At 44.0% G+C, this 19,525-nt stretch overlaps 1 protein-coding gene across 2 annotated transcripts in view; it reads left to right on the top strand.

Annotated features, from left to right (window-relative positions):
• The window catches only part of SHC3 (SHC adaptor protein 3), a 145,759-nt gene extending 130,840 nt beyond the window's left edge, over positions 1-14,919 (top strand). For both annotated transcript variants that reach the window (XM_036854312.1, XM_036854311.1), the window contains exon 12: positions 11,682-14,919. In XM_036854312.1, the coding sequence (XP_036710207.1) occupies positions 11,682-11,810 (129 nt within the window). In that variant the 3' untranslated portion in view covers positions 11,811-14,919. The remainder of the gene's footprint in view (positions 1-11,681) is intronic.
• Positions 14,920-19,525: the final 4,606 nt, after the last annotated feature.

Raw genomic sequence — 19,525 nt, 5'->3', positions numbered from 1 at the left:
CTTTAATTTCTTTTGACAATTTTTTTTTTAGTTTCCAGAGTGTAAGTTTTCCACTTACTTTGTTAAATTTATTCCTCTCTATATATTTGTTTCTTGGATGCACTCATGAATGCAATTGTTTTCTCAATTTCACTCTCATTCTGTTCTTTGCAAGTATATAATTACAATTAATTGTTTATATTAATCTTGTATTCTGCAAACTTGCTGAACTCATTTATTAGTTATAATAGTATTTTTTAGTGATTCCTTAGTGTTTTCTATATATAAGATCACATTATCTGTGAATAGAGATAATTTACTTCTTTCAAATCTGGATGCACTTTATTTCTTTTTATTAACTATTTGCCCTGGCTAGAACATCCAGTAGAATAATAGAAGTGGCAAGAGTGGTCGTCTTTATCTTTTTACTTATCTTAAGGGGAAAGCATCCAATCTTTCACCATTAAGTATGATGTTGTGAGTTTTTTGTGGATGTCCTTTATCAGGTTAAGTAAATTTCCTTCTACTTTTTTGAGTATCTTTTAACATGAAAAAGTGTTGGATTTTGTCAAATGCTCTTTATGTGCCTATTGAAATAATTATGTGATTTTTGTTTTTTATTCTATTGATATGTTCAACTCCATCAATTGGTTTTCAGATGTTAAACCAACCTTGCATTCCTGGAATAAATTCCACTTGGTCATGGTGTACAATTCTTTTTATACGTTTCTGGATTTGGTTTGCCAGTATTTTTTGTTGAGGATTTTTTGCATCCATATTTATAAGAGATATTAGTCTGTAGTTCTCTTTTCTCGTAGTTTCTTTGTCTGGTTTTGGTATCAGGGTACTACTGGCCTCATTGATTGAATTTGGAACTATTCCCTCATCTTCTATTTTTTGGAAGAAATTCCAAAGGATTTATATTAATTCTTCTTTAAACATTTGATAGAATTCAGCAGTGAAGCTATCTGGTCCTGGGCTTTTCTTTTGGGGTACTTCTGTTTACTGCTTAATATCTTCACTTGTTATAAGTGTATTCAGATTCTGTATTTCTTCTTGAGTCAGTTTCGATAGTTTGTGTCTTTCTAAAAATTTGTCCATTTCACCTAATATCAAATTGGTTGGCATAAAATTTTCCATGGTGTTCTTTTATAATCTTTTTTATTTCTATAATGTGGGGAAGATGTTCCCCTTTTCATTTCTAAGTATAGTAGTTTGAGTCTTCTTTGTTTTTTAATTTGGTCAATTTAGCTAAAGGTTTGCCAAGTTTGTTGACATTTTCAAAGAACCAGCTTTTGGTTTCATTGATTTTTTTTCTATTGTTTTTCCATTCTCCATTTTGTTTATCTCTGCTTTAATCTTTATGATTTTCTTTCTTCTGCTTGCCTTAAGTTTAGTATGCTCTTCTTTTTTTTCAGTGTCTTTAGGTGAGGGGTTATGTTATTGATTTGAGATTTTTTCTTTCTTAATATAGACATTTACAGCTATAAATTTCTTAAGTATAGCTGTATCTCATAAGTTTGGTCTGTTGTGTCTTCGTTTTCATTTATTTTAAGTATTTTCTTATTTCCCTCCTGATATCTCTTTGACTCATTGATTATGTAGGAGTTTGTTTTTGAATTTCTATGTATTTGTGAGTTTCTGAATTTCTTTCCTGCTGTTGATTCCCAGTTTCATTCCATTTTGGTCAGAGAATGTATCCCCTTAGTGTGACATTATTGTTATACATATCAAATCTATTATATTAATGTTACAGACTTAACAATGCATTGTTATATTACCTTACCCTCTGAAATTATTTCCCTAGCCTAATGCAGCTTTGCTCTGCCCACCTCCTTTGTACTGTTATTGGCAAATATGTTATACATATATTACATTTCTATGTTAGGCCCAACATTACATTATATTCATATTATTTTATACAATTACTTTTAAATAAGTTAATCTTGAAGTTTCTAATTGCCTTCTTCTTGAGAGAAGAGACCTCAGTTTTCCTCACCATGTCATTACTATTATCCAGCTCATTCCACTTATTTTTGGAACATGCATGAAGACAGTCTGATTTTCTGTTCTAATGTGGACTAATAGATTTCTAAAGCAAACCCATTATTCTAAGGACATAGTCTCATTGGAGTCCTGGGTGAGTTTCAGCCTGTTGTGTATACTATATCTTCCTCTTTTGTGGTTTTCACTCACTTTCATTGGAGTTCTTCCTCAAAACAGGTGCATGGGCATGAACTTTCTCATTCCTACATGTCTGAAAATATATTTTGAAGTCACTTTGATTCACCTTATGGTTGGCTGTAGCATGGCTGCTCTGATTCTTAATCTTTCATGGATTACTTTTTCTTTACCAACTAGACATTTTTAGTTTTTTCTTTACCTTCTGCAATGACATGGTCATGAATCTGTGTGTACCTTTTCTTATTCATTTTTCCAGAGATATGATGAACACTTTCCATCTGAAAATTTTTGTTTTTTCTTGGGTCAGAGCAATTTCCTTATATTATTTCTTTGATAATTTCTTGCCTTATTTATTCTTTCCCCTTAGAACACCTGGTTGAGGGGATGGATCTCTTGGATTGATCTTCTGTCTCTTCTTTCCTGCAAGTTTCCAGTTCTTTGAAAATTTGCTCTATGTTCTGAAAGCTTTCCTTGATGATCTTCCAAACTTAATATATGTGTAATTTTACAAATTGTATATTTAATTTCTAAAGGAAAATTTGTTATCTTCTGATTGTTTGATTTTTTTGTGCATCTTGTTCTTTTTAATGGTTAAGAAGAAGAAGAACATTTTTACTTTTTGGTGTTATTAATATGAGTTGTTTTAAATATTTTGTCTATTTTCCAACTTAACTTCTGGGGTCAGGTGTTTGTTTGCTTATCATGATTTTTCTTTTCATGGTACTGACATTCTTAAGATGCCCAGTACCTTTCCTTGCCATATATAAGAACAAGAGACTGGATTGATTTTCCTGGGATGGGTCTCCTCTGCTGTAATACATTTAGGTATCTTTCCCTCTAGTCTTTCCTGGCATTAGCATTGAAGACTGACTGAGATTATGTGTGTGTGGTGGGTGAGGCATGGGGTAGGGATATTTTGGAGGGGATTAGGTGAAGGGGAGTTGTTGTATGACAGATTAGAGGACTGTAGTGTGAGAAGGAGAGGAGGGGGCTTGGACTTTTACGCTGGGTACCTCCCAGGAGCGTTTTACTTGGAATCACCTTTACCCTCCTATAGCCTTAATTTTCCCCAGACATCTTATTTAATTTCTTTGGATAAACATTCTCTGGCTTCTTCCCTGAAGGCAAAATACTAGTTTGGCTATAAGGAGGCAAAGGGGAAGGAAGGGGTGGTGGAGCTGCTGGCTCAGTTACTCTGGAGCATTCTCCAGGCAGCCTAACTGCTCTCCCTCCCACCATTGCTCCTCTCTCTCCTCAACTGCAGGATCCACCCTCCCCCCTACATTCTAGGCTACCCTCCTCCTCACTCTTTTATTTCAACAGGCTTCCTCTTTTCTCCTAGCCCACAGTGTGCTGAGGTTACAGTATCCACTGGCAATCTACCTCCTTCTCTTTTGTTTTAGAAGTTTATTCCTCTACTGTCATTTCACTGGGGTTGGTGAAGATGGGATAAGACAATGCCTATACTCAGCCTTACATTTTAAATTAGAATTCCTTTACTCATGCCTTTCCTGTAAAGAGAGCATCATTTAATGATGTAAAACATCATCTATTTACCCATCTCTATTTTCTATCAACAATTACAAAATTAAAGAAGTAAAAACACATAGGTACATTTCAGGATCTTCCCCGCTCAATATTTGGTAAGGGACCTTCCCTCCTTTTTTCTGTAAATACACCAGCGCCCTAAGGGAGCTTGGAGCTAATGTGTCCACAACATTTCTGTGCTTCTCTGGTATGGCTCTGAAGAAACCTTGATTGGTGAACATTTCCTATGAATTTCCCTTTTGGATACTGTGGTCAGCCTTCTACCTTTTTTCTCTTCTATTATCAGAAACAGACTTTGCTGACTTTTGGGCAAACTTGGGGATGATTGAGGCTCCTTAGTACCTTGGAACTGGAAAAGGAAGGGACATTACACCTAGAAGGAACCAGGGCCAGGGAGCCCAAAATAGTCCCCCTCACCCTGGATTTGGCTGGTCAGGGAAACCATGTGGGTAGGAGGGGGAGATTGGAAGATGTCCAGGATCCCAGCTGTGCAGGGATTCATGATCGGGCTTACAACTTGGATGGAAAATGAGTGTTCATGTGGAGCAAGGCATCAATTGGAAAATGTAAGCAATTGGCATGCAAGATTCCAAGTACGACCCTTGGCATTGCAGCCCCGGGGGCTGATGTGGAGCCAGCACTGTGGCCATTGGGTTTAGGAGGGACCTGGACTGCACCTTAATTTCAAGTCTGGAAGAGGCCAGGCAATGTGGCCTGGGTGGGTCTACATCCTATCTGTGTTAGGTTGCATTCAGGCATGAACTTTTGCAGGTGGGAGGATCTCCCAGTGGATCCAGCCAAAGCTGAGAGAGTAGACAGAGAGCTGCAGGTCTGTATGTGCAACTGTTCCTGTGAAATCAGTTTTCATCAGAAAACGTCTTCAACTGACAGCTTTGCCTGTTCTAGTGCCACCCTTTGGACGGGGCTGAATGTAATCACTTTGTCATCGATTGAGTGTACTCCTTAAGGCACGATTTTTTTTTTTTTTTTTGGCTGCACCACGTGGCTTGTGAGATCTCAGTTCCCAAACCAGGGATTGAACCCGGGCTGTGGCAGTGAAAGCCTGGCATCCTAACCACTAGGCCCCCAGGGAACTCCCTTAATGTACCATTTTTAAATGCACCATTTCTAAATGCCTACAGAGCAACTCCACATAAACGTTCTAGGCAACTTGAGCCCACCATGTCTAAAGGGGAAGGTATCATCCCATCGTTCCCAGCTCCTCACCCCAGCTGCCCCCTGGATACCTTCCCATGGCTTGCCCAGTCAGCAAGCCTCTGCCACCAGCACCTCCCTCTCACACTCCACATCCTCTGACTGACCAATCCCCTAAATATCTCTGAAAGGGTCCCTCTCTCCCTGGATTGTCAGTGCATTTCCCCCCACCCTTCACTGCCAGCAGGAGGCTCCGCTAATGTCATTCCCTGCTCTAAATCTCTCCAGGATGGCCGTTGCCTTTAGGGTAAGTTTAAACTGCTCAGTATGGTATGAAAAACAGGAACAGCAAACATTTACTGAGCACGTCCTAGGGGCCCTGCACTGTGTGAAATTCTTCATGCACATCAATCAGTTACTTCTGATGAGAATCCTATGAAGTAGGACTATTATGATAACCACTTTACATGGATATGAAGACTCAGAGAGGTCAGTAACTTGCCCTAAAGGGCACCATTAGGAGGTGGCAGGTGGGGAGGTGAACCCAGGTGCTTGAAACTGGCTTCTTGTCACTACACCAGACGGTTATGTTGGGGGTTGCGGGGTAGGTCCGATGGTGGTTCTCAAAGCACACAGGATGCTGCTTGGCACCCAGCTAGGTGACGAGGAAAGCGCTGGGGTCTGGCTGGTTTACATCTCAGTGGAGCATCTTGAGAATGTCCCATCATTTCTGTTTTGATACTGGGTGGGTGGAGGGGCTGAATGAACAGGGCAGGTACTGTCACGTTCCTGTCAACAATGCAATTAGACCAACAGAGCTTCGAGCTGTACTCTTCTCGCCCAGTGGTTCTCGGAGTGTGGTCCCCTGTCCACTGGAACCTGCTAGAAATGCAAATTTTCAGGCTCCACCTGCCGAGTCAGAATCTCTTGGGGTGGGGGTGTCAGGCAGTCTGTGCTTCCAGAAGACACCAGGGGCTTTTGATGCTGCTCAAGCTGAGAAACACAGGCTAGTGAATGCATCCTTCCTGGCCTGTACATTGTGGGACCTCTGCCTGGGGCTTTGTGTCACAGGGTTGCTTCATGGCTGAGAAGAAAATGTTTGGGGAGGGCAACACCAGATAATATTGAAGGAAGCTTCCAGCTCTCAATTCAATTTCTTTGCCATTGTGTTCTGCCAGCCACTAGAGGGAGCAAAAGGCACACAGCTTCTATCCTGGGAAAGGGATGGCTGAGCCTCACCTGTAAGGACGCAGGTGAGCGTCCAACCTCCGCTGCTCAGCAGTCCAGGCAGGCTTGCAGGAGAGCCTGCTGTCCACACTGCTCTGTGCTTCTTCTCTTCCTAGTTTGCTCTGTGTTCACAGATTTTCACAAAGTTATCAGGTTAGCTTTGTGGGATGGCTCTGTCCTCCCTGGGTCTGCATTCTGGGTCCATGGTTCTCCCCCGCCAAAGTGCATTTGGCATGGTCTCTGGTGGTGGGCGCTGCAGGGTCAGACAGCTTGGGGATGCATTGAGTGCCCCAGCCTTCCTCCTTTAAACTGGAATTAGGACTTTTTTGGTGCTTTCTTGAGCAGTGCCTTATCAGCTGGCACCCTGGAAGCCTCACAGAGGTGAGCACTTAGAACTAGCAGGGCACTGGAGGATCTTCCTGGGATGAAAGTTGTGCATTTAGAGAGACTACAATTCTATCCATCTACAGAGCTCCTAAAAAATCATTTTTAAGGTAGAATTTGCTGTGCTAGTTGATACAAACAACAAAGAATTATTACACTCTATGCCTTCTTTGGAAAAATGTCCATTCAGGTCCTTTGACCATTTTTAATCAGGTTATTATTTTTTTTTATGTTGAGTTGTGTGAGTTCTTTGTATATTTTGGATATTAACCCTGTATTGGGTTTATTATTTGCAAATATCTTCTCCCATGCTATAGGTGGCCTTTTTTTGTTGATGATAGTTCCCTTCACTGTACAAAAGCTTTTTAGTTCGATGTAATCTCATTTGTTCATTTTTGCTTACATTTCCCTTGCCTGAGGAGACGTCCAAAAAACTATTGCTAAAACCGATGTCAGAGAGTGTATGCCTAGGTCTTCTTCTAGAATTTTTATGGTTTCAGGTCTTACATTTAAGTCTTTAATCCATTTTATTTCTGTATATGGTGTATACACAGAAAGTATTCTAGTTTGATTCTTTTGTATGTCCAGTATACAGAAAGTATTCTAGTTTGATTCTTTTGTATGTCCAGTTTTCCCAACACTGTTTATCGAAGAGGCTGTTTTTCTCCATTATATATTCTTGATTTGGCCCATTTTTAAGTCTGGTTGTTTATTTTCTTACTGTTGATTTTAAGAGTTCTTTGTATAATAGAATATTGTATTGGATAATAGTCCAAAATTATTATTTTATTTTTATTATTTAGTGTTATTATATATTATTTTATTTATTAGATATGTCTCTTGCAAATATTTTCTTCCCATCTGTGGCATGTCTTCTCATTCTCTTGACAGTGTCATGTGAAGAGCAGAAGTTTTTAATTTTAATGAAATCCAGCTTCTCATTTCCTTCTTTCATGGATCATGCCTTTGATATCATAGATAAAAAGTCATCACCAAACCCACAGTCATCTAGGTTTTCTCTTATGTTATCGTGTAAGAGTTTTATAGTTTTGCATTTTACATTTAGGTTTATCATCCATTTTGAGTCAATATTTGTGAATAGTGTAAGGTTTGTGACTTGGTTCAGTTTTTTGCCTGTGGTTGTCTAGCACGATTTGTTGTTCTAGCACCATTTGTTGAAAAGACAATATTTACTCCATTGTATTGCCTTTGCTTCTTTGTCAAAGATCAGTTGTCTATATTTGTGTGGGTCTATTTCTGGGCTCTCTATTCTGTTCCATTGATCTATTTGTTGATGCTTTCACTAATACCACACTATCTTGATTACTGAAGCTTTATAGTAAAACTTGAAGTTGAGTATTATCAGTCCTCCAACTTTATTCTTCTCCTTTGATATTGTGTTGGCTACACTTGGTCTTTTGCTTTTCCATATAAACTTTAGAATAAGTTTGTCAATATACACAATATCTTGCTGGGATTTTGATTGGGACTGCATTGAATCTATAGATCAAGTTGGGAAGAACTGACATCTTGACAATATTAAGTCTTTCTATCCATGAATACCGAATATATCTTCATTTATTTGGTTTTTAAAACTTTCTTTCATTATAATTGTGTAGTTTTCCTCATATAATTGTTTATATATTTTGTTAGATTTATAACTAAGTATTTCATTTTGGGGGTGCTGATATATTGGGTTGGCCAAAAAGTTTGTTCGGGGTTTTCCATAAGATGTTTTGGGAAAAACCCAAACAAACTTTTTGGCCAACCCAATAAATACTATTATGTTTTTAATTTCAAATTCAACTTGTTCATTGCTTGTTCATAGGAAAGCAACTGACTTTTGTATAGTAACCTCTTATCCTGCAATCTTGCTACAATCACTTATTAGTTCCAGGAATGTTTGGTTGTTTGTTTGTTTTTGGTTGTTGTTGCTGTTGATTTTTTTGGATTTTATTCATAGACAATCATATCATCTGTGAGCAAAGACAGTTTTATTTCTTCCTTTCCAATCAGCATACATTTTATTTCCTTTTCTTGACTTATTGCATTAGCTGGGACTTCCACTATGATGTTGAAAAGGAGTAATGAGATGGGACATCCTTGCCTTGTTCCTGGTCTTAGTGGGAAAGCTTCAAGTTAGTTATAATATTCCTTTATTATCCTTTTAATGTCCATGAGATCTGTAGTGATGACCCTTCTTTCACTTCTGATATTAGTAATTTATGTCTTCTTTTGTTTTTTCTTACTTAGCCTGGTTAGAGGCTTAATGATTTTTATTTATCTTTTCAAAGAACTAGCTTTGGGAATCATTGATCTTCTGTATTGATTTCCTATATCAATTTCATTGATTTCTGCTCTAATTTTTATTCTTTCCCTTTACTTAATTTGAACTTAACTTGCTTTTCCTTCTCTAGTTTCCTAAATTGGAAGCTTAGATTATTGATTTCAGATTTTTCTTCTTTTTCAATATATGCATATTGAACTAAAACAAAGGCTTTCATCCTCACTTTTATATGCTTTTTGCTATGCAAAGCCTAACATAGTTTTCTGGGGTTAACATTCATGTGTCATCACTGTAGCAGAATCCCTTTATGTATCTGGAGAAGTTTGTCCTAGGTTTGTCTGGGCTGCTGGGCTTTTTAAATCAGCCATTGGCATTTCCAGCACATGGCAGGTGAGTCCACACAGATGGCTCTGTGGGCTGCAAGTTCTCTGGGCAGGAGCCAGATCAGAGTTTCAGCAAGTACTTATGGGAGTGAAGTAAACTGCCTATTTCTTTATATGGCTTACTCTTCTGTGTGCTTACATGTGTGCTTACACGTGTGCATGTTTATACTGGCCAGCCTATATACTACAAAAACACTGACCAGTGGTCCTCAGCTTGGCAGCATGTTGGAATCATGGAGGGAACATAAAACACGCTAGTGCCCAGGCCCCATCCCAAGCTCCTGGTGGAGATGGCCTGAGCATGGGGTTACTGAGAGCAACTCAGGTGATGCCAACGCGAGCCCAGGTTTAGACCACTGTCCCAGACACTTCCCCATCATAAATCCTTCTTCATCTGTCTCTATTGCCCCAGAACATAAATGAGTGTTAATCATCAAGAAGTGGGAATAAGGAGTCAATGATGTAAAGGCAACACCCCGATAATACTAGGCTCAAGCTGAGCTCCTGGGTGCCTTCAGCATCCAAGGAAGGGGCCTGTTGTGTTACCCAGGGTGTCTTTCTGGGTAGGGAATTCTAAGGAGCCCCAGGAGAATTAAACAACCTTGATGCAAAGATGCCAGAAAGTCTTGCAAAGAGATTTTTTTCTGAATGTGCCCATCAGATTACACCCTTACTGAGGTTTAATGCCAAAGAGTCAGGGGACCCCATGGCCTGGGAAGTTTCTTCCCCTTCAGTGCTTACAGAGGTGGGTGGGGAGGAGCCTCACATCAGAGTTGGAACCCAGGAGAGGACAGCATCCTAATTTTAAAAACGTTTAAAGCCCAGGGCAGATGGCCTGGCCAGGGGCTTCTGATATGCACACCTGGAGCATAGATTTAGAGAGAGAATGAGATATGGGACTGAAGGCCCAGAGATGGACATCCCATTGGTGGGTTGATGGACGGGGAGAAACAAGCGTGGCCACATTAGGGAAGGAGAGTGAGATTAAGAACTTGGAGAAGGATGGATGGACCTAGAGATTGTCATATTGAGTGAAGTAATTCAGACAGAGAAAGACAAATATCATATGATATCACTTATATGTGGAATCTAAAAAATGTTACAAATAACTTATTTACAAAACAGAAATAGAGTCACAGATGTAGAAAACAAATTTATGGTTACCAGGGGGGAAAGGGGGGGGGAGGGATAAATTGGGAGATTGGAATTGGCATATGCACACTATTATATATAAAATAGATAACTAATAAGACCCTACTGTATAGCACAGGGAACTCTACTCAGTACTCTGTAATGACCTACATGGGAAAAGAATCTAAAGAAGAGTGGATATATGTTTATATATAACTGACTCATAATGCTGTACAGCAGAAACTAACACAACATTTTAAATCAACTATACTCCAATAAAATTAAGAAAAAAAGATCTTGGGGAAAGAATATTGGGACAAGTAAGTGAGGAGAATAGATGTGCCTTCAGATCCTTGAGGGAGGGATGGGAGAAGCTGGTTGTTCCAAGGGAGGGATGGGCCCCAGCAATGAGGCTGGAGAGAGAGGTTGGGGTACCCAGGCATCCCAGACCCATTGTGAGGGCCATCAGTGGGCCTGGAGCACTAGGGGGTACAGCCAGGTGCCTGCCCCCTGCCCTATCTCCGTTCCCTCTCAAAGAAGCAGGCCCCCGGGGCTGCATCCAGAGCACGCTGGGAGACTGCTCCTGGCCAGAACTCATACTGCCTCCTTCAAGTGTGGTCTCTACTGTGAGTGTACCGGCTCAGGGTGGGAGGACTGGTGGCCCCCAGGGACCAGAGCACAGGGCCATTGTGCAGCGGGAAGAGACAAAGCGCCACCCAGCACCCTCACCCCATCTCAGGCCTTCATCTATTCAGGAGAAGTTCATGGACAGGCACCCTACTAAGCTTTAGAACTGAGTGACCAGAAGCTTGCAGCACTGCCCCTCTGTCCCAGCAAGGGTCACCCTCCACTGGGAACTTGGAGCCCCTCCTCACAGCTGTGGGCTCCTTCCTGGCAGGTGCGCAGGATGCTGACAGCTGGCCTAGGGAGGGGTGGTAAGGAATGACGGGGGCCTGAAGGTGCTGACCTGGAGGCTGAGCTAGGTTCCCAGGTGGAAGAAGCGGTCTGGGCCAGTACCGCCGGGCAAAGGTCTGCAGGTGGCATGGGCAGGGGAGCCTGCAGACACCACTGGGTGGTGCAGGACAGAGGTTTCTGGGATGGATCCCATGAGGGCAGGAGGGGAGCCAGAGAGAGGAGGCTGTTGGGATGCAGAGGATCACCACGGCCCCTGGTTGCCAAAGGCGGGGGAGGCCATGGCTCAGTCCCAGAGGGGTGGACAGATGAACTGACTGAATTTACTGGCCAGGGACAGGGACCAGGGACTTAGCGGACACCACCTCTGAAAGCACAGGAAAACCCTGGGTCCCTAAGGAGGCTGCCTCTCCAGTTCTGACTCCCAGTGGGGGGTGTCTTCTTTCCTTTGCCTGTGGGTGGCGCTAACCTTCCCTCCACACCCCTCACAGATCCGGACAAAGGACAGGATCTTTGACAGTATCAACCACCTCATCAACCACCACCTGGAGAACAGCCTGCCCATCGTCTCTGCCGGGAGTGAGCTCTGCCTTCAGCAGCCGGTGGAGAGGAACCCGTGACCTGCCAGCTGCCCCGTCCCGACCCTGCACCTGCAGTCAGGAGGGCTCAGTTCTTCCCGGTAGATGGGTACTGGGCCATGGGAACTCAAGCATCTGCCCACTGGCTCAGAGCTTTGTTCAACAGCCCCAGGAGGAAGGCCTCCCTAAAGTGCAAGTTTCATAAACTTGTTCCGAATTCTCATGTGCATACTAAAGGTGTACATACCTATACATCCTGTACAAATTATCCCTCTATATTTATATTTTTTAAGACTAAGAAAGATGTAAGACTAATGTTCTGTGCTGTATGTTTTTAATGAAAACAAAGTTTGACTGTAGTTGTCCGGGCAAAATGTTAATTCAGCTGACCCATTCCACTGGGAAAGTCCACTGGGAAGGTGTTACCTACTAAGCACAATACAGGGAATAGAAGCTGCAGGAGGGTCGGTAATAAACACCTGGGACTGTAATAGAATAAGGCAAGATGCTGTCTACGCTCTGCATGTAAAGCCCTGTGAAGTGCGGGTCCTCGTGGCTGTCCCTCCTCCTTGGCGACGCCTCCCAGGCTGCCTGCATCACACCTGTGTGCACGGGGTTTGCAGCACCAGAGATTAGGGCTGCTGCGCTGAAGAGCAGGCGTTACTCCAGCTGTTTCAGGTAGTGCTGAGCACAGGAATGCCGTCTCCCATGACCCTGGTTGTCCAGGGGTTCTTGGGGATCCACTTTGCTGCCAAATAGGGCACAAAATAAGTCTCACTGATCAAGATCTTGACAGGTAAATGCTTCCTTTGTTTTTATCTGTATAAGGACAAAATGAGGATTTGTGGAGGGGTAGTTGGGGGTTTGTACATCCTCTTAGCCAACGGGCTGCTGCAGTACCTGCTAGTAAAACTCCGCCCCCTTTATATTCAGTAGAGGAAGAAGCATGTGTATGATCTGTGTGGAAGACAGGTGCAAACACATGTGCTCAGAGTTCCTGCCTGGAGACATTCCATCAGCTGTGGCTGATTCAGGTTTGCCTGAAGCTCGGGACCAGGCTCAAGAGCTTTGGGAATTAGTTTGAGGTCCCACTTCTGGAGAGATTGGTGGGTAAAGTGGCTGGTTTGTCTCTACAATGGTTTCCCAATTGCTCCATGAAAAGGGCTCGTGTCCTGGGCAGTGCTTTGTCCCAGCTCCTTCCTTTGGGATCAAACACTGATTTCCTACTGGGTTGTTTGGTGTTAGGAAGTCGACAGTGTTTCTAACTTTGAAAAAATGTTTGGCTTGAGATTACCATATGATTTAACAGGTGTTGTCTTTTAAAAGATGGAAGGATTCACTCATTCGTTGGCACCTTCTCACTTGTGCTGCAATGTTGGCTCTTGTCCCAGTGAAATCCATCGCGGGCAGCACCCCCTTCATCAGTGCAACGGAAGGACGCTCTGCACACACTTAGCATTGGAGAGTAATAAGTTTGATGCTTCCAGAATGTGGAGTTAATGGTAGATTTTAAAAATTCTAATGAGAGCTAATTCCACAAAGTTCTAATGCTACGTGTGTGAACCCTGTTTCTACTTTTAGAGGGTGTGTGTGGCCAGGATGGGAGGATGGGGCAGACCTGATGGCTGAGGATGGCTTGGGGCAGGTCCAAGGATTCATGTTAGCCTTCTGTGGAGTTTTTACCCTTTGAAGGTCCAATGAACTCAAGCTGACAGTGGCTTCAATCTTCTAGAATGTTCTGCAGTGAATTGGAACTTTATGGGGAGTCTGGCACTAATCTAGACTGCCCTGCCTCTTCCTAGAATGGTCTGTTTTCAGGTGCAGTACAGGTACCCTGCTGCGAGTTATCCAAAAGCAGTAGGGCCTGAACAGGGACGCCGGGCAGCAGCTAGGTCGGGCTCTTCCCCTGTGACGATGTAGACTTTGGGGTGACTGTGAGAATTGCCCTGCACTCTGTCTCCTTGAGGCCTGCAGCCCTGCAGACGTATACATAAAAATCCGACCTCTGTGGGGATGCATGATCCTTCTCTGTGTGCGAGTGTACACACATATAAAAATGGATCAAATGACTTCTTTCAGCAGACTTGCACACCCCCCTGCATAAGGCCAAAACACTCATGTTAAGGGCAAAGGAAAGTAGGAAACAAGAGTTAAGAACTGAGAGCCCCTGAACATTTGATCTGTTTTGTTTTTCTCTTGGGAGTATAAGAAATGGTAATCTGCAGGTTTAGTAGCTCTCTGCTCTGAAGTTAGTGTTTATCTCAATGGTGATAAGCAATATATGTTTTTTTTGCATGAGAATCAATTTAGAAAATTAAAAGTAATGGGGGATCAAATAATGTTTCAATATTCATTCAAAATATGTATTTTTAAGCTCAGGTTTTAAGATCGCTTCCCACAGAACAGTGCTAGTGGGACATAACTGGCACTCCTTTGTAGCCATTGGAGCAGATTTGAGGTGTAGCAGATGGCAGCAATTTTCTAGTCTGTTTTCTCCCATTTGTAAAGCATGTAAAGCATGCAAGAGCTCACCTGGGTCATCTCCTCTCTTCCTTCAAGAGCCACGTGCTGGGCACCACAGAGCCTCACTCACAGATGGGGAAATTGAGGCTCAGGTAGTGCCCACCTTGCTCAAGGCTACACGGTCGGTGGGCAGCAGAGCTGTTCCACTCTCTCAGCGCTTCCCGAGCTCTGCTCCACAGGGAGCTCGGGATTCAGAGGCAAACTTCGCTGCAGCCACAGGAGGGGCAGCTCCAGGGCCTCCAACTCCCAGGGCGTGGTCACTGAGCGCCGTGCCGGGGCCACCCTGGGCCCTCGGAGTGTGCCAGGAACTGCTGCCCCTCTCGTGGGCCCCCTGCCACTTGACCCAGGCCTCTGTGTCTGCCGGGAGAGCCAGGCAGGGTCCAGCGGTCCTAAAATGGCCCATCTTGCTAAGTGGCTCTGGAGACCCCCCTTCCCCTTCCTACCCGCACCATCCTGTGTGAATTAGCTGGGCTTTCCAGTGACACGCCTATCTGCTGGGAGCCTGCGGGGCTTCTGCGGGGCCGCTGGTCACTGGTTTCAGTCAGCTTTGACGCCTGACTACTAGGGATACTCTGAACGGCTCATAGTAGAAGCAGGTGGGGAATTCCCTGGCGGTCCAGTGGTTAGGACTCGGTACTCTCACTGCCGGGGCCAAGGGTTCGATCCCTGGTTGGGGAACTAAGATCTTGCAAGCCACATGGTACGGCTGAAAAAAAAAAAAAAAAGAAGCAGGTGGACGGTCAGATGGTGTGTTCAAATCAAATAACTCCCCACCTAAATCTTATGTTTAAGCCACCACTTCCAGACTTTTTATATTCGAGAGGCCAGAGGACCGGGAGCCTGCCTGGCCTTTACCTGTGTTTCATTTGAGCAATGATTCTGTTTTGGGCCATCTCTGGTGTTGGGGTTGCTGGACAAAGACCCAGCTGCGGTTCTCCTGATGGAGGAAGGTGGGTAGCACTGATCATTTCCAATGAGGACAGAAGGTGACAAGCCGAGTGCGAAGGGAAAGGCCTGGCTGAAAGCAGGGCAGGCCTGGGGGAGGAGCAGAGCTTTGTGCGGCCCCCTCAAAGGGCCCCATGCTTGGGGACAGTGTCGACTCACGTCTCCTGGCTCCGTGTCCAGCCTGCTGTCCTGAAGATGCCCGCTTCCTGAAATGGTAGCATCAGATGCCTGGGTGACTTGGGTGACTTGCCTGGGTGACCCCTTTATATAAGTAACACTTGAAAACAAATGTCCTGGTCCTTATTTCCCTGAATCGGTCGCTTCTTGAAGGCCAGTCACACGTCTCCTTGGATCCCAGGCTCCCCGGGCAGCCTACCTTGGCTCCCGCATGCACAGAGCCACGTGGCCTTGAGCTGGTTGCTGAGTTTCTCTGAGCCCTGGCTCGCCACCTGCACCACCGGGCTGTGCAGTCCCTGTCCTGAGAGGGTGTGGGGGCCGGTGACTTCGTGTAAGCATGGAGGACGGTTGTTTCCTGGGATGCTTCACTCTCAAAAGTGTACATCTGTGCTCTCTCGTTGGCCAAGTATGTAAGGACGCCGTCCATAAATGCCTGTCTGTGAACGGTGACAGCCCGGTGGGAAATGGGAAGGAGATTGTGGAAAGACTGCAAATAGGTAACTGTAGGACACAGACAAATCTTGGCCTTGGGTTTCAGAATGATACTCTTGGGTTCTGTAGTAAAACTTTAAGTTGGTCCTGAGAAAGAGAAGTGGAAAAATGACTGGCACATGTTGTAAACCTGGAACTGTCCCTGCTCCTCAGAGGACAGCAAGTAAGGGAGTGTCCTGGGATAATACAGCTGGAGGGACCCATTTTTCAGTGAGGAAACCAGAACCAGTTGACTTGCTGGAGGGTGGCGACAGTCAGTGACTGAATCTAGGACAGAGTGCAGGACTTATTAGGGTCCTTTAGGGCTTGTACATAAAGCTCAGCCCCTGATGGAAAATGGCCAGTAGTGCTTCCCTCCTTGAGTTTACATTCACGTTCCATCTTTTTTTTTCCAAAATTCATAAAGGCGTGAGTCATTCACATGGACAAGGAAGTGTTTCTATTCCTTTGTTTAGTTTGGGGTCCCTCAGAAGCAGACCTTGAGAGACGTTCAGAGCGTATGTAGACTTAGGGGTGGGGAAGGGAAGGAAGTTGATGAGGAAGGCGTGGTCAGGCTAGTCACGAGGATGTGGATAACGAATTGCACTGGGGACTGAGGGCGGCAGGGCTGGACGTACCTCAGGGCTAATCCACCAGCGTGGGGAGAGAGCTGGACATTTACCCAAACAGCCCAGCACTGGTGGAAGGCTGTTTCGAGCCCCAGTGTCCTGGCCAGTCCTATGCACACCAAGCTGGGGAATCCTTTGGCAGAGAGACAGGCCTTCATAATCAGACTTGGGGTGAAAGGCAGGCATCAGAGCCATCGGGGGTCCTCCCCGGAGTTCCTGACTCAGTAGTTCTCTATAGGGCCAGAGAATTTGCATTTCTAATAAATTGCGGGTGAAGCTGGTAGGCAGTCTTGACTTTGAGAACCATCCTCAGGTGTGAATCGCTAGCCCTTACCTGTCTCATTGACGGTTTTTCCCCTCTAATGTATGATTATGTTTTCATGCCACTTCATGTTATAGATCCCAGGGTCCATGCTGTGAGTTTAAAAGTGGAGGATTAATAAGCATTTATAACTCCATGCAATCATTGCTGGCAGATAAAATGCCATCTGCCAGCCACAATTTATTTATAATGGAGTTTATACATATTTATAAGTTTGCAAGCAACAAACAAACAGTTTTAAAACTGGCATATTTTATAGCAGCCAGAAAAATTGCAACTTTATACCAGGACATGTGAATATCAATTGTGTGTGTATATATACATATATACACACACACATACATATACCTACTGATTACGACAGATGTGCATCTGTCTGTATGTATATACATATATACACATGCATATATCTACATTGATTACAACGGATGTGCATCTCTGTCTGTATGTGTGCACATGCAGGTTGACTGGGCAATTTGCCCCTCGGGACTCCTCCCTGGGTTTTGGTATTTTAACTAACAAGGACAACTAGAAAGTTATACAAATGTTGAGAGTTTGGGGACCGACATGTCCTGGCATTTGCAGACACAGGGAGGAGGGTCCTGGATGCTGCAGGAACAGGACAAGAGGGCCACAGGGGGTCCACTGTGGAAAGTGACAAAGGGACACAAGGGAAGAGAAGTCAATGAGGGAAGACAGGAAAGGAGAGGATGGGAGGACAGAGGAAGAAAAAGAAAAAAGAAGGGAGGGGGCAGCAAGTCCAGACCTACATCCCCTGTTCATCCAGTAGCATGTAAAACCAAGCAGGGGTGGATGTTGATGAGGCTGTCCAGGCAGGTGTGCTTGGGGGCCGAGTGTGGTCTTCCTGGGTACAGCCGCACTGCTTGTCGGCTTTTCTAACCAGCTTTCTCTTGGCCTCATCTTACGTTAGTTCACGTGAGCCAGGCACTGTTCTGGGCTCCTGTGAGTGTGCAAAGCTTCCGTCTGCCTGAGGATATAGTCCAGTTGGAAATAAACGCACAAAGGGTGTGGGAGCGTGACAGGCCTGATGGCCGGTGTGGCCAACTTCGTTAGGACCCTGGAGGGTGGAACTCCTGGGTGGGTCTGGGGAGTCTGAAGGCTTTGCAAACTAGGCTGCAGACGGGATGGGGAGGGTAAGAACAGGCAGATGAGGCGTGGATGGCCCAGGAGGAGTCCGGGACCCCCTCATGCATGAAAAATGGTCGGTGTTAGGAGGGACGGTGGAGGTGGAGGTGAGGCCGCTCCTGCCTGTTCTCGCCTCCTTCCTGCATTCACAGGTGCCCAGAATAACGACTCCCCTGGGCCCAAACACACAGGGCTCCCTCCCGAGGGCTGGAAGAGCCATTCTCATTGAAGAAGGCACCAGAAAGGAAATCTCATGCAATGTAAAGTTTCTCTTTCATTGTTTCACCTTGAAATGCTGTAGGCAGGAATATATGCACGTGGGACACACACCGCGGCCCTGGTGTTTGAGGTCATGAATTCCCACTTGTCTGGGACATTTTTACCACCACCAAAGTTTCTAACCACAAATCAAGTGATAACTAAAGCAGAAATCAATGGGCAAATCCATTTTTGAACACTGAATTAACTTTTTTGTAACAACTGTATGTTGGTTGCAAGTGGAATGGTCTCTGTTCATTTGACTTTTGAATATAACTTGTTCCAGAATAAATATTGTAAAGTTAAGTACATGAATGTTTCTTTGTATCCGGAACTAAATAAGAATTAAAATTTGATGTTTAAATCCAAGGATTAGGAGAGAACTCCGTGTACATCTAATGTGTAATAATGAGATACTTATTACTTTTTAAAAAGCATTTGGATGGCAAATTATACATATTGATAAATATTTGAAAATTTTGTGTTTTGTTTTCCGTTAACTTTTGTGAAACAAAAAAGAATGACTGTGAAGGTCTCTGGTTTATTGCCAATTTACCACTTTCTACGTTGATATTGGAACAGAATCGGTATTTGGACATCTCTGAGAAGTGGAAATACAAAACCAATTTCAAGTTTTCTAATCTCTGTTCTATGAAAAATAATAAAACCTAAATTATTTGGCCAACATTTGGGATATTTGATAACACAACGGGTAAAGAGAATTGGCTTAAGTTCCCTCCTCACGTTTCAGTGAATCCACTTCACTCCTTCAGTAAATGATGTGGCTTCCAGTTGTGAGCCCTGCTGCCATGCTGGGCACATCCCTGAGCTTCTAGGGCAGCCAACTGGAGATGCCACATGTCGTCCCTGGATGCCGTCACTGTGGCCCAGGGGCAGAGGCTGTCGCACACACTTAGGCAATGCTGCACTTCTTATCACTGGTTATTGGAAAATGTGCCTTCATTTTCAGAATAGTGGTGTGTGCATTTCTGATTATGTAGCAAACCCTTTGATATTTGACTTAGATACTAAAAATATTTGGGTGTGGAAGTTTTGCACTCGTAGATACATTTAAAAGCATGGACTTGGTAATTTAACTAGAAGTTTTCTATAGAGTACACCTTGTTACATTTCTGTGAAAGGCTCTTTACCAGTGCAGAAGCAACATGGGTCAAGGGTGGAAACAACCGTTCTCTAAATAGTCCGATGTTAACTGTCAATGTGAGTCTGAGGGCAATAAAGAATATCGTGAAAAGTCTCTCATTTGGTTGGTGGATCTTGTATTG

This window comes from Balaenoptera musculus, chromosome 6, assembly GCF_009873245.2.
Source record: "Balaenoptera musculus isolate JJ_BM4_2016_0621 chromosome 6, mBalMus1.pri.v3, whole genome shotgun sequence".
NCBI classification, from domain to species: domain Eukaryota; kingdom Metazoa; phylum Chordata; class Mammalia; order Artiodactyla; family Balaenopteridae; genus Balaenoptera; species Balaenoptera musculus.
Note: the sequence above shows the minus strand (reverse complement) of the source record. Positions and strands in the feature narration are given on the sequence as shown.